Below are 12224 nucleotides of genomic sequence, written 5' to 3'. Positions count from 1 at the left end.
TTGGGGATTGGTAGTTTCCACTGGGCATAATTCTCTGTAGATTCATGAAAGGTGCTTCCTCTGTCCCTACAAAGCCCATTTCTTTGTGTTGTGTGGATCAGTGTTCCGTGGCGTGGATGTCCCACTATTTGTGTAGCTGTTCACCCATGGGAGGATATCTGGTACCCTTGCTTTCGACCTCTTGGGTCATAGGCAGATTGGCCTTTCAGTGGTTGTTTTGCTGTATCTCCTTTTTTTTGGGGGGGGGGTGGATGGAACCATATCCGTAGACTAAAAGCTTCTGGAATGATGTATATTATCATATGTTGATAGAAAAAAAAGCCATTCCGTGTGTTCTTAATACTATTAGGGGCTTATTATTGTTATATTCGAATGATTATTACATCCCTGGCTTTCGTACAGGGGGGAGCCAATAGGTGACGTCGTGTAATGTTAGCACTGTGTGCACGTTCCCTTAGAGTGCAAACAAGCAGTATCCCTTTAGGGTTGTGTTCGGTCCTGAGCCGTATTTGTTCAAGTTTGTTGTAAGTAGTGCCCACAGCTGAGCGGGTCAGGCCCTGGACAGTTCCAAGGTGGACATTGGCCCCGGGCCTCCAATCAAGCCCTGATTACTTTGGCTTCGTACGAGAGAGAACACTGTGGGGTGCCAATGAGGGGACAGAGGATGGGGTTACGGTTTGAAAATAAGAAGGGAAGCGTGACTCAAACAGCTTTGCCAAGAAAGTTTTGATTAACTTGTCCTTAAGATATTTGGGAATAGACCGGATCAAGCTGTTTGGCTTTTGCTCAGAAATCTTCTTTTGCGTTTTGATAAATAACTTGGCTTCGGGACTTCCCTGGCGGTCCAGTGGTTAGGACTTGGCGCTCTCACTGAGGGCCCGGGTTCGATCCCTGGTCAGGGAACTAAGGTCCCGCAAACCACACGGCGCAGCTGAGAGGTCCTGAAGGCTACTGAACTGGGTTCAGGCTAACATTAAAGGCTGATTTTCCTCTGCATGTAGATAGTCGCTAGATAGATGGTCTAAAACAGTAAAGACCATAAACATGTAACTCTGAATTTTAGACTATTGGAGCAAGCTGAGGACGAAAATAGAAGTCTGTGTAAGATACTCCTATTGACTTGTTTTCTGTTTGGAAAGGTCAGAGAACATGTCCACAGCGGTAAAACAACCCAATTAATATCTGTCTACGCAATAGCAGCCAGGGATAATCTCATGCAACTTTTCGTGTATTGACAGGTGGGATTGATGCTGCAGGCGGACAGGTGCAGCACAGAAGGCAGATGTTGGGCAGCGGGCTTTATCCAGCAGTTTCTACCAGCTCTCAGTGGAGGCGAAGTGTTGCTTCTCAGCTGCTTTTCCTCTGAGGGTGGGATACTGCTTGACTATTAGTTTGTTTTAAATGTCATCTTTTAATTATATTTTGGATAATGATGAAGAGAGAAGCACCTCGTTTGGGAGAGCACATCCTAAAAGGCTCAGCAGCTCCTTTATCTGCTGCCGAAAACAACTCCCACTAGGAAAGAGGGTTTCATTAATTGTCATTACTCGGGAATTGTGGAATTAGAACAGCTCACGTTTCTTTTATCATTCATATATTTAAGTGACAGTGGCATTACTTACTCTAAATTAAATTCCTTGCATGGTTAAAATATTATAACAGTGTGGCAAGAAATAGGGCACTATTAACTTTTATTTTGGAGTCATTTTTCTAACAGACACGAAGGCACACTTTTTCAGACTACGAGGCGAGACGCGTTATTCCTTGGTTCTGTAACAGAAAGGAACAGATAAGTACATCCAACTTAACACTTCAGGAGTTTTAGGGATGGGTTAATGTGTTTATAAGTCACCTAAGTGGTTTTCATGTCCTCCACACTAAGAAGGAAGAGAGCATTCTTCCACAGTGCTTCCCCTGGCAGCCAGGGGCTGGGCCGCGTTACTCTCTCCAGTTGGAGCTGGCCCTATACCTCTGTGTTTCATGGTCAGTGGCACCTGTGGGCAGGACTGTGTTGGCCACCATTCAAAGGCCTGTGCCCAAGGCCACATCGTTCTTGTCATTTGGGCTCCGGGGGTTACACTTTCCATTTCTGCTCCTTTCTTCCTGAAAGACCTCTCAATCCTAGTTCGCTTTTTGCTGTGGCCCAGTTTTGATAACTCTTGTTAATAAGAAACCTTAACGATACATTTGAAGTAGGTAAAAGCGTATCCCGACACTAATAATTCCGTACAGGGTTTGCCAAGTATTCCTCCAATACCTGTTACGGTCGTGGTCACCTTATGAAAATTGGTGTACGAAGAATCCCCATTTAGTTGAAAGTGTTTATAATTAATGACCATGTTAGTGCACTTAAAATGTGATTTGGTTAAAAAAAAAAGTCTCACATACAAATTCTGGGAATATATTGTTACCTGCAGTGCTGTATGCAGTTAAAAACAAAATTCCACAAACAATCAAACAAAAGCAGCTGCTCTCTCAAAAATGGACAATGTCCAAAGCTAGTAAACTGTTAGGAAGGCCAGCTTTTGCTCGCTGCAGACCTTTATTTGCAATGTGCTGCACAATAGTACTTAATTCTCCTGAGTTCTAGGACCTTAGATTGAAATGTGAGGGAAAGGGGTAAAGGATAAAACTACTGTATTTTGGCGGCCAGTCAAAAGGAGGTATACGAAGTGAGAGATGAGTTCTCGGTTGATTATACTCAAGTCAATATATTTATTTATTTTTTAATATTTAGTTAGTTGCAGCACGTGAACTCTTAGTTGCAGCATGTGGGATCTAGTTCCCTGTCAGCCCAGGACCAGGGATCAAACCCGGGCCCCCTCCATTGGGAGCGCGGAGTCTTAGCCACTGGACCGCCAGGGAAGTCCCAAGTCAATATGTTTAGTTTTTAACTCTTAATAAGTGCTAAGCAAGGCATGACCATTGCCTTTACATTTTCAGAAGGTTCTGAATTACCCTGTACTATTGTCAACTTGGTCAACTCAACTCCATTTCATGTTTCTGCCTCCATATGTTTGCTTTTATTTTTCTCCCTTGTTGGAAGAGTACAGATTTTTAGGACATAGATCCCTAAGGGAAGCTGGAGACATTATAAGGAGAATTCTGACTGGATAAGACCACTGGGGATTGTTTCATGTACTGTTGATTAGTATATGCACCAGAAATTGCTGTCTCCTTTATTAAGAAAACCAAAGTCTAGGACCCAGAAAGGAAAGGGGAATGTTCCAAAGGGAGTGTTTTAAGATGGGCGTTAAAGGTTTTATTAGAGAATGTTGATTAGGACGCAGCCCAGCTCAGACCGTGTGAAGGACCACGGTTTTCAAGGCTTGTAGAATCCGATCACAGTCTGTTCCGTTCCATGGAAAGGTTCTTTTCAAAGAGGTCCGCCTTGGATCGTGTGAAGGACTTATTGACAGAAGCGTGTGGCACCAAGGATATGTACAACTAGAGAAGTTTCAGGTGGGAGATTGCTCTCAGGGCACAGCTCAGAAAGTCAGTCATCCAGTGACAAGTCTCCCAGGAAACAGTTCAAGGATTGTAGCTGGAAAGCAGGGGATCAAGTACTAAGTCCACGGTGGGAAGAGAAGAAATCAGAATTCATGTAGCTACGCTGGCCTCTCTAGGCCTGCCTGTGCTGTGCAGTGTCCTGCTGGGCTACTTGGGCCTTTTGTCCCTGAGTGGCTGTCGTTGTAACTAACGGTCAAGGGCAGCAGAGGCGTTTGTCCGACACTGCTGCTAAATGCTGGCCCCAAGCTCCCTCTGCAGCTCTGTGTGTGTATTGGTCAGGTGCAGGGTGAAAGGCACGCTTGGAGACATGAAACCCCACCTTCAGAGAAGCCTACTGATATATTTAAACAGCTGTGTATGCAAATCATTTTACTAGCTTTCATGGAATAACGACAAAGTCTATAAGGAAACTGGCAATAACAAAGCAGAAAGTACACAGACATACGTGGAACTTTCTGGTGTTTTGAAATACTTTGAACAGAGCCTCCTCTCTGAGTTAATGTTTGAACATGAATCTGGGGGAACATTCACTGGATATATACTTGAAGTGAAAAAGACAACAACAACATAGGTTTGAGTCCCAGTGTCTGTGTGATCTTGCTTAAATGGTATTTACTTTTGAAACATCGCTAATAATACCAGTCTGACACCCCCACAGGATCATGGTGAGGATCAAAATCAAGGTAATATAGGTGAAGTGCTTTGTAATTGGTTAAGTTCTATAAAATATGAATGTTAATTACTAGGTTGTTTCAGTGTTTCTTTTCACAGTTATTTTGGGAAAGTGTCAGTTCATTGAGCCAAAGAATTCCTAGAAATCAGCCCCTATTAACAGGGAAGTACTTAATATAATAAAAAATTTGTTCCAATATGTAATAGTTTAAAATTTTAATTTGACCTTTGGCTTTGCAACAAAACCGTCTATGAGAGGGAACCTCAGGGTGCAGGGTTCGGTCACTGGAGAAGAAAATAAGCTGGAAGGAAGGAAGCTTGGAGCAGAAGCAGCTCAGATCCTAGGCCCCGGGAGCTGCCTCCCCGCATGAAAGAAGCTCGGTGACAGTGACGGAGGCAGGGTGAGGGGACAGAACATTCAGTTTTCCTGTCATTCCTTTCGTTTATGTTCCAATTCTCTCCTTTCTGAGATGTCTTTTCTGAAATGGTATCTCTCATGTCACCTCATGATGGATACACTCTCTGACAGATAAAAGATTAAAGAAAGTCACTGCCTGTGTTGAAAACTTCATTTTAAGTATGAGATTCTTCCTAATACAACCCATGTAAATGCAGCCAATAAACTAAAAAGTGGAAAAATCTCAAAACCTTGCCTTCCTGCCATTCACTCATTTCCTCACAATGCCTGAGCCCTTGTACATGCTGGACACTGGTCCAGCCCCTCCAGGTGTGTCAGAGCTGGAAACCAGCCCAGGTCCTGAGCCCGTGGATCAGATGCTACCGGCAGAGCCTGACAGTAAACAGTAAACAAAATAAATATGAAAAGTTGTGGGGTCTAAGAGGTGATATTCTCTGAAGAAAACAGAGCAGAGTAAGGGGATTAGTGACTGAAAATCTTTCTAAGAAGGTCAGCCTACATATAAAACCAAAATAATGTGAGATAAGAGTCCAGAGATGGGAAAGTTTAAAAACAAGAAGAGGAGAAGGAGGAGGGAAAACCTGAGTGCCTCCCATCCGGAATATTCTGTTTGACTGAGGTGCTTCTTTACAGTCAGTTTTATGCTCCAGAGTCTAGTTTACTGGAACCCTCCAGTACTGGAATGTAGAAAAAACTACTGCCTTAAAACCCTGTCAGCCCAGGAGCACCCGCAACAAATTACAGCTGAGGATTGCCAAAGACCTGAAAATTAGACCTGTCTGGGATGACAATACCTTTAAGTGTCTAGTTATTTATGGCTCTCTTTCTTCCGTAGAGAAGTGGGAGTGCCGTATAAAAGTATGTGCAAGAGGATAAAATAAGTAGTTCAGATAATCAGGACAAAGAGGATGTAAGGATAAGAAAGTAAGACTGGGACAAGAGTCACACAGCGAAACGTACCACTGTAGAGGTGACCTTGGAAGGATGGCTCTAAGCGTCCACGGGGCCAAAGTAAGGAGTAGATTAGGATCAGTTACGTAAGTCGCAATATCCTTAAACTGAAAACAATCCAGTTGTTCACGAGAAGGAAGCTTTTCCTGTTCCCATTTTCTTAGATCTGAGGCCAGCTTATTTCATGAAGACTCGCAGGAAGACTGAGCGACCTAGTGACCGGCATTCTTGACAAGGAGTTCCTGGCACCTTACGAATATAATAGGCCGGTAGCTCAGTGCAGGGGGTGCAATTCAGAAGAAGCAGATCTAGATGGGACCAAAACAAAGTGTTTCAAAAACAAAACCTGGTACAACTCAGCGAATAGACGCCCTTTCTTACAGCCCTTCCTGGTAATAGATTGTCACAAGCAGGCTTTTCAGTAAGAATGATTGTGAGAATCAAGGGTTGTGGGCAGCGGCAGGAAGCTGGAGGCCAGCTGTTCCCTGCTCCTCGTGGAGGTCTAGTCCTTGAGCTTCGACACACAAGCTGGTTGGGATTTCAGGTGCTGATGGGATGGCCCCTTGCTGGCCTGAGCCTGGCGTCCTCTCAGGCCTGTCCTTACTGACAGCCACGTGGGACTGAGGCCCCGAGTCACACACACCTTATGGATTATTGTATGTTTGTGATCTTCCTAAATTCATGTATTTGTTTCCTGTCAGATGCGTTCCCGAGGAATTTTTATGTAAACAGTCACGCCATCTACAAATAAAGACAGTGTTACTCTTTCCTTTCCAATCTATTAAGCTGTTTTTATTTCTTCTTTACCTTTTTTTTCCACTAGCTGGGAACTCAGACAGAAATAGAAATAGCAAGAGTAGACATCCTTCTCTTCAACCCGACCCTGGGGGCAAAGCAACCAGCCTTTCACCATTGAGTATACTATTAGCTGTTGGTTTTTTTATTGTGTCTTTTATTAGATTGAAGAAGTCCCCTGTGTTCCTCATTGGCTGAGAGTTTTTATAATGAATGGATGTTGAATTTTGCCAGTTGCTTTTTCTGCATCTATTGAGATGATCATGTTTTCTTTTTTAAGCAGCTTATTAAATGAATTACACTGATTGGTTCTCATATGCTGAGCTAACGTTGCATTCCTGGGATAAATCCAGTCGTGATACAATGTCCTTTTGTGTATCGCTGGGTTCCATTTGTTAATGTTCCGTTATAGTTTTTTGTTTTTCTCTGTTCATGCTGCACATGGAATCCTCCTGAATCTGCCTCACTCACCTGCCTGCCGCGAGGCTAGGATGACGAGGTTCACCTGGGACTGTCCATTGGAGTGCCTCGCATGGCCTCTGCGTGTGACTGCTGCTCAGAGCTCGGTGGCTGGGTTCTAAGAGAGGGTGTTCTGCAGGGAGATTCCTGGGAGGGAGTGTCTGGAGAGCGGGCATTCCAAGCCACCAGGCACTAGCTGGGTGGCTTTCTCTAACGTAACCTTGGAAGTCACGTAGCATCACTTCCCTCACACCCTGTGGGTTGAAGCAGTCACAGCCCACTGGGATTCAAGGGGAGGATATGCAGGAGCTTGTGGTCGTTTTCTGAAACCCCACGGATAATGACACTGATTTTCCAGGCTTGGAAATGTATTGGCTCTCATAGAAATATAGAGGTCAGTTCAGCTTGTAATCCATGTTCACTAGTCACGTGATTTTCTTGAAGGTCTGGCACCAGTGTGTCAGGGGAGGAGTGCTTTGTTCTTATAACTTCTCAAAAATAAACAAGAGAAACTACTGTGTTTTATCTAGCCATGAACATTTTTATCTGGAATATTTCTCCTCACACTTGATAGAAAAGGCACATGGTATAAAGTCCCCCCATCTTCCTCCACTTGCGCAGTTCTCCCCCCCCCCCGCCCCCGAAACAGACAGACAGCTGCTGCTTTCCTTTTATAACCATGACATCCCATAACGGTACTAGTTTTCAAACAACTTTAAAACATGTTTCTGAAACGTCTTTTCAAATAAAAAAATAATAAAGAGAGGTGGAATATTAATGTTGCTTTGTGAGTTAGACTTTTTCCTTAATTATTAACTCTTTTAGATTTTATTATGAAATTTTTAGATAAAACCTACCATCTAGAGCCCAGTATCTGTAATTGAAAGAGCAGTAGATTCAGGGTATTTGAGTTTATTTCACATCCAGCAATTTTAGTGTCTTAGCTTTTGCTCCTTCCATCCGTTACCCTCCCTTTCTTCCCCATCTTCTGAAACTTTCCTAAAGCAAAACAAGAATAACACAGAAGCCCTAGAAGTAGGCAAGAAAAAGAGCATCAATCTCGTTTTTCAAATGGGTGAAAAATATAATATGACGACATTCACAGAAAAGGAAAAAAAACGATCCTCAAGCAAATGAAAAGCTTACTTAAGATAAACACAAGATAAAAATGCGCTGTTACCCTCTTTTACTTATCAGATTTTGTTTTTATTTTTTTACGTTACAACCCTCATGTACACCTGTATTAAATAGTAGTGGCATAGTACATGCTCATTTTATCATAGACATTTTTCATAACTTCTTATAGTCTGTCACTTGATCAACATTTATTTGTATAATTATGATTTTTAATGACTACACTAAACTGTACTATAACTTTAAAGGCATTCCCTAATTTGGGGCATTTAGGTTGTTTTCATGTTCTTGCTGTAATAAGTTATACAGCTTTGAATATCTTCCTTCATTTATCTTTTTTCTTCTGTTGAATTATTTCCTTAGGATAAATTCCTAATGGAATCAGAAGGATAAAGAGTTTGAGCGTTGTTACGGATCTTTGTATGTGCTGCTGTATTTTCCAAATTGTCACCAGAATAAATAGTGTGACCAGCAGTCACCGAGGGCACTGGGACCACGCCGTGGTCGGCGTGTGGAACCACACCACCAGGCCTGGGCAGTGTCGCTTAAAGAGAAAATTATTCTTTTAGGACACAAAAGCAGTGTATCACACTCCTATTAATTTTTACATTTTTCATTGCAGCCTTCTCTGTGGTTTTCAGGCATCAGTATGACTTACTCGAAAGAGGGTGCCTCACCCTTAGCTGCTCTTCTAGGCAGCCGGCCAGGGGTCAGGGGCTGTGCTCCCTCCTTCGTGACCCCGCTGTCTGTGTTAAGCCCCCCTTCCCCCCTGCCTCGCATAAGAGGTCATCTTACTCAGGACACACGTGGCTCTGCACTTGCCCGGCCACGTGCTTTTCTCCCTGCGTGTCTTCCCTCCCGCTACTGCCGCATTCTCTCTCTCTGTACCTTTTCCTTTTGAGATCTCACTTTGAATATTTTTATCCATTCATCTTTTAAACAGATCATCCAGCGAGGCTCACCCTTCTTCGTGGCTGCCGTTGTTGTAGTTTATCCTTGTGGTTTCATTTGTAAGTGGCAGTGGCGCCGGCCCCTGGCCAGAGGCAGGTCCTCCCTGCCGTGTCTCTCCTGCCTGAAGCTTGCCCGGCCGGTGAAGACGTTCCTTCAGTCTGGAACTTGCCTGCATCTTTCTCTGTATTTGGAGCAGTATTCGTTTTTTATGTTGGGTAACAGATAACCTCATACTTAGTGGCTAGAGCAGCACGCACTTGTTATGTCACGGCCGCCGTGCGTAAGGAGTCCGGTGCAGAGGGCCTGGTCCCCCGCCCAGGGTCTCGACAGGTTGAAATCAGGGTGTCACCAGGCCACGTTCTCCTCTGGAGCTCAGGGTCCTGTCTTCCCTCATTCGGGCTGTCAGGAGAATCCATTTCCTCACGATCGCGGGAGTGAGCTTCCCATCTTCTTGCTGCCGCCAGGGCCTCCCTTGGCTCCCGGAGGCCTCCCTCCAGGTCTGGCCACACCTGGGCCTCCTCTCTTCGCGTCAGCTCAGCTCTCCTAAGCCAGCAGGAGACTCTTCTGGAGTTTGCTAAGATGGACTTGCGTAAAGTAACCTAATCCCAGCAGTGAAACCCTAGGGATTGGGGAGCGGTCCCTAAGGGGTCCCCTCGCAGGGCGTGTGCATGGGGGTGGGCGTCCTGAGCCATCTCAGCGCCCCCAGCGTCCTGCTCACCCCTCAGAGTCCAGTCGAAATAACGCTGTCTCATGAGCTCTTCCCTGTGCTGGGCGTTGCTCCCTTGCCCCCTTCGCACAGCAGTTGGTGTCTTCCGTCTCACTCTGCTTCACGTGAACGAACCCGAGACTTCATGTGTTGCCATAGGTCTGAACTACACGCTCACCCTCGGAGGGGCTGGTGCCACGTGTGCATGTCACCTTGGCAGGCTTGCTCCTTGTGTGTTACTGGGGCAGCTTTTACTAAGAGTCAGAGTGTGTTCTAGTAAACTGAGGGTTCTTGGAGGCTGGACACACACTTCCTGAATATCAGTGGTCCACTGTGGCATGTTTTGAACAAACCTGCCCATCTCGTAAGCCACCTGGGGACAGAGCCTGTGTTTTCTCTCCTCTCTGTAACCTGAACACAGAGGCTGAATGTTGGAAAAAGGGGGAGCGCAGATTACAGGAAGGTATCTCAGAGGCAGGAACCAGGGCTTAGCCAGCCTGGGATTTAAGCAGAAATGAAAGACAGTATTAGAGAAGTTCGACTCCACAGTGCCTCGGGGAGGGGAGCGAGGGATGTGGGGAGCACGAAAACTGTGAGATCGGGGTCGCCTTGGATGTCTCCGCGGCCCGCCCCCCCCAGCACCCTTCCGGTTGGCACTCACCACGGCCTTATCTGGGTGGGTGTCAGGAGTGGGATGGACCTGTGGACCCTCGTGCGCTTTTTGTTTTTTTTAAACTTTTAATTTTATATTGGAGTATTGCCCTTGTGCTTTTTAACCTGTTGTCTTGTCTTCTTTCTTCTTTGTAGCTGGTGCTGAAGATCAGATCGGTTGGGCCTTTGGCCTTGGGCTGGAGCGGCTGGCTATGGTCCTCTACGACATCCCCGACATCCGCCTCTTCTGGAGTGAGGATGAGCGCTTCCTGAAGCAATTTTGCGTGCAGGACATCAACCAGAAGGTGAAGTTCCAGGTAACTGACATGAAAGAATCAAGTAGATGATAATTGAGGGGGTTACGTGCCTGAAAATAAAATCATTGTATTTAAAGATAGTGTGACTTTGAAAAGAGGTTTTAAATAGAGATTCATAAACACACAGGAGATCATACACCTCCTGAAATTGTATGCTGAAAAAAGAGGATTTATCAAGCCTGTTAGTCTAAGCAGAGAACAAATTTTGGGCTTTATTAATGGCTATTTTATCATGAAATATCCATCTTTATCACTGATGATACTTTCACAGTTCAGTTTTTTTTTATGCTAATCTAGACACATTGGCTTTCCTGTGGTTAGTGTTTGCAATGTATATTTTTTTCATCATTTTATTTTCACTTTCTGTCTTTATATTAAAAACGTGTCTCTTGTAAACAGTTGGGTCTTTTTGTAAACCCATATTTAATTGGAGTGTTGAATATATCTTACACTTAACATAATTACATGGGATGTTCTTGGGTTTAATTTTATTATCTTAGTTCTTACTCATTTTCTCTTTCTGTTCTTTATTTCTTTATTTGGAAATTGAGGTTTTGTGGGTGTGTTTCGGATGGCTTTTGTATTATATTTTATTACCCTATTGCTATTTAGTTTCACCATTTTTTGTATTATTTTTAATGGTTATTCTAGATTACAATATGTATAATTAATTCATCACACTTTACCGTGAGTAACTGTTACAACTTCATGAAACATTTAACAACCTTACAATAGTGTAATTCTATTTACTCTGCCTTTTTTTGTATTATTATTGTCATATTTTATTTCTTTGTGTATTATAATCCCATAATACGTTGCTCTATTTGCTTCAAATAGCCAATTGTCCTTTAAAGAAATTGAAAACTATATTATTTTATATTTTCCTTGATATTTGCCCCACTGATCACCATTGCTTTCTGCCTATCATGATTTTTCTCTGTGTTCATTTTCTTCAAGTCTGAAGAACTTTGTTTACCATTTCTCGTAGTGCAGCATGAATTTTCCCAGCTTTTGTTTGGAAATGCCTTTGTTTCACCTTTATTTTTAGGACTATTTTCCATGAATATAGATGTCTAGGTTGCCAATGTTTGTGCATGTTTTTTTTTTCTTTTTTTTTTCTCTTAGCTCTTTAAACATGTCATTTCATTGCCTCTATCTTTTCACTCTGGTTTTTAGCAGGTTGACCTGTGTATGACTTCTCTGTCTGTTATCTTGCTTGGGGTTTCGCTGTCTTAAATTAGTGATTTTCAACCCTCTTTGAAAATTCTCATTTGGTATCCCTTCCAACAATTCTCCTTTCTTTCTCTGCTTTTCAGGTGGCAACTGCATGTATATCCGGCCATTTGCACGTATGCCATAGAACTCTGATGCCCAGGGTTTGACTTTTTTTATTTTTTCACTCTGTGCTTCATTTTGGATAGTTTTTCTTGTCTTAGCTTTGGGTTTACGCATCTTCTCTATTGTGTCCAGTTAACCATTAAGCCCCTCCAATGAGTTAATCGTTCCAGATATTGTATTCATCAGTTCTACAGTTTCTACTTGCTTCCTTTTTAGAGTTTTTATGACTCTGATGAAATTCTCCATCTTTTCACCCATTTTGTACATTTCCCCTTAAATTCTTTAGCATATTCGTAGTAGTGATTTTTAAGTCCTTGTCTGT

At 43.4% G+C, this 12224-nt stretch overlaps 1 protein-coding gene across 2 annotated transcripts in view; it reads left to right on the top strand.

The window, feature by feature from the left end:
- The window catches only part of FARS2 (phenylalanyl-tRNA synthetase 2, mitochondrial), a 384165-nt gene that overhangs the window by 200760 nt on the left and 171181 nt on the right, over positions 1-12224 (top strand). For both annotated transcript variants that reach the window (XM_082848141.1, XM_082848140.1), the window contains one exon: positions 10404-10564. In XM_082848141.1, the coding sequence (XP_082704267.1) occupies positions 10404-10564 (161 nt within the window). The remainder of the gene's footprint in view (positions 1-10403; positions 10565-12224) is intronic.

The sequence above is a fragment of the Leucopleurus acutus genome (assembly GCF_964270905.1).
Source record: "Leucopleurus acutus genome assembly, chromosome: 10".
Classification (NCBI taxonomy): Eukaryota; Metazoa; Chordata; class Mammalia; order Artiodactyla; family Delphinidae; genus Leucopleurus; species Leucopleurus acutus.
Note: the sequence above shows the minus strand (reverse complement) of the source record. Positions and strands in the feature narration are given on the sequence as shown.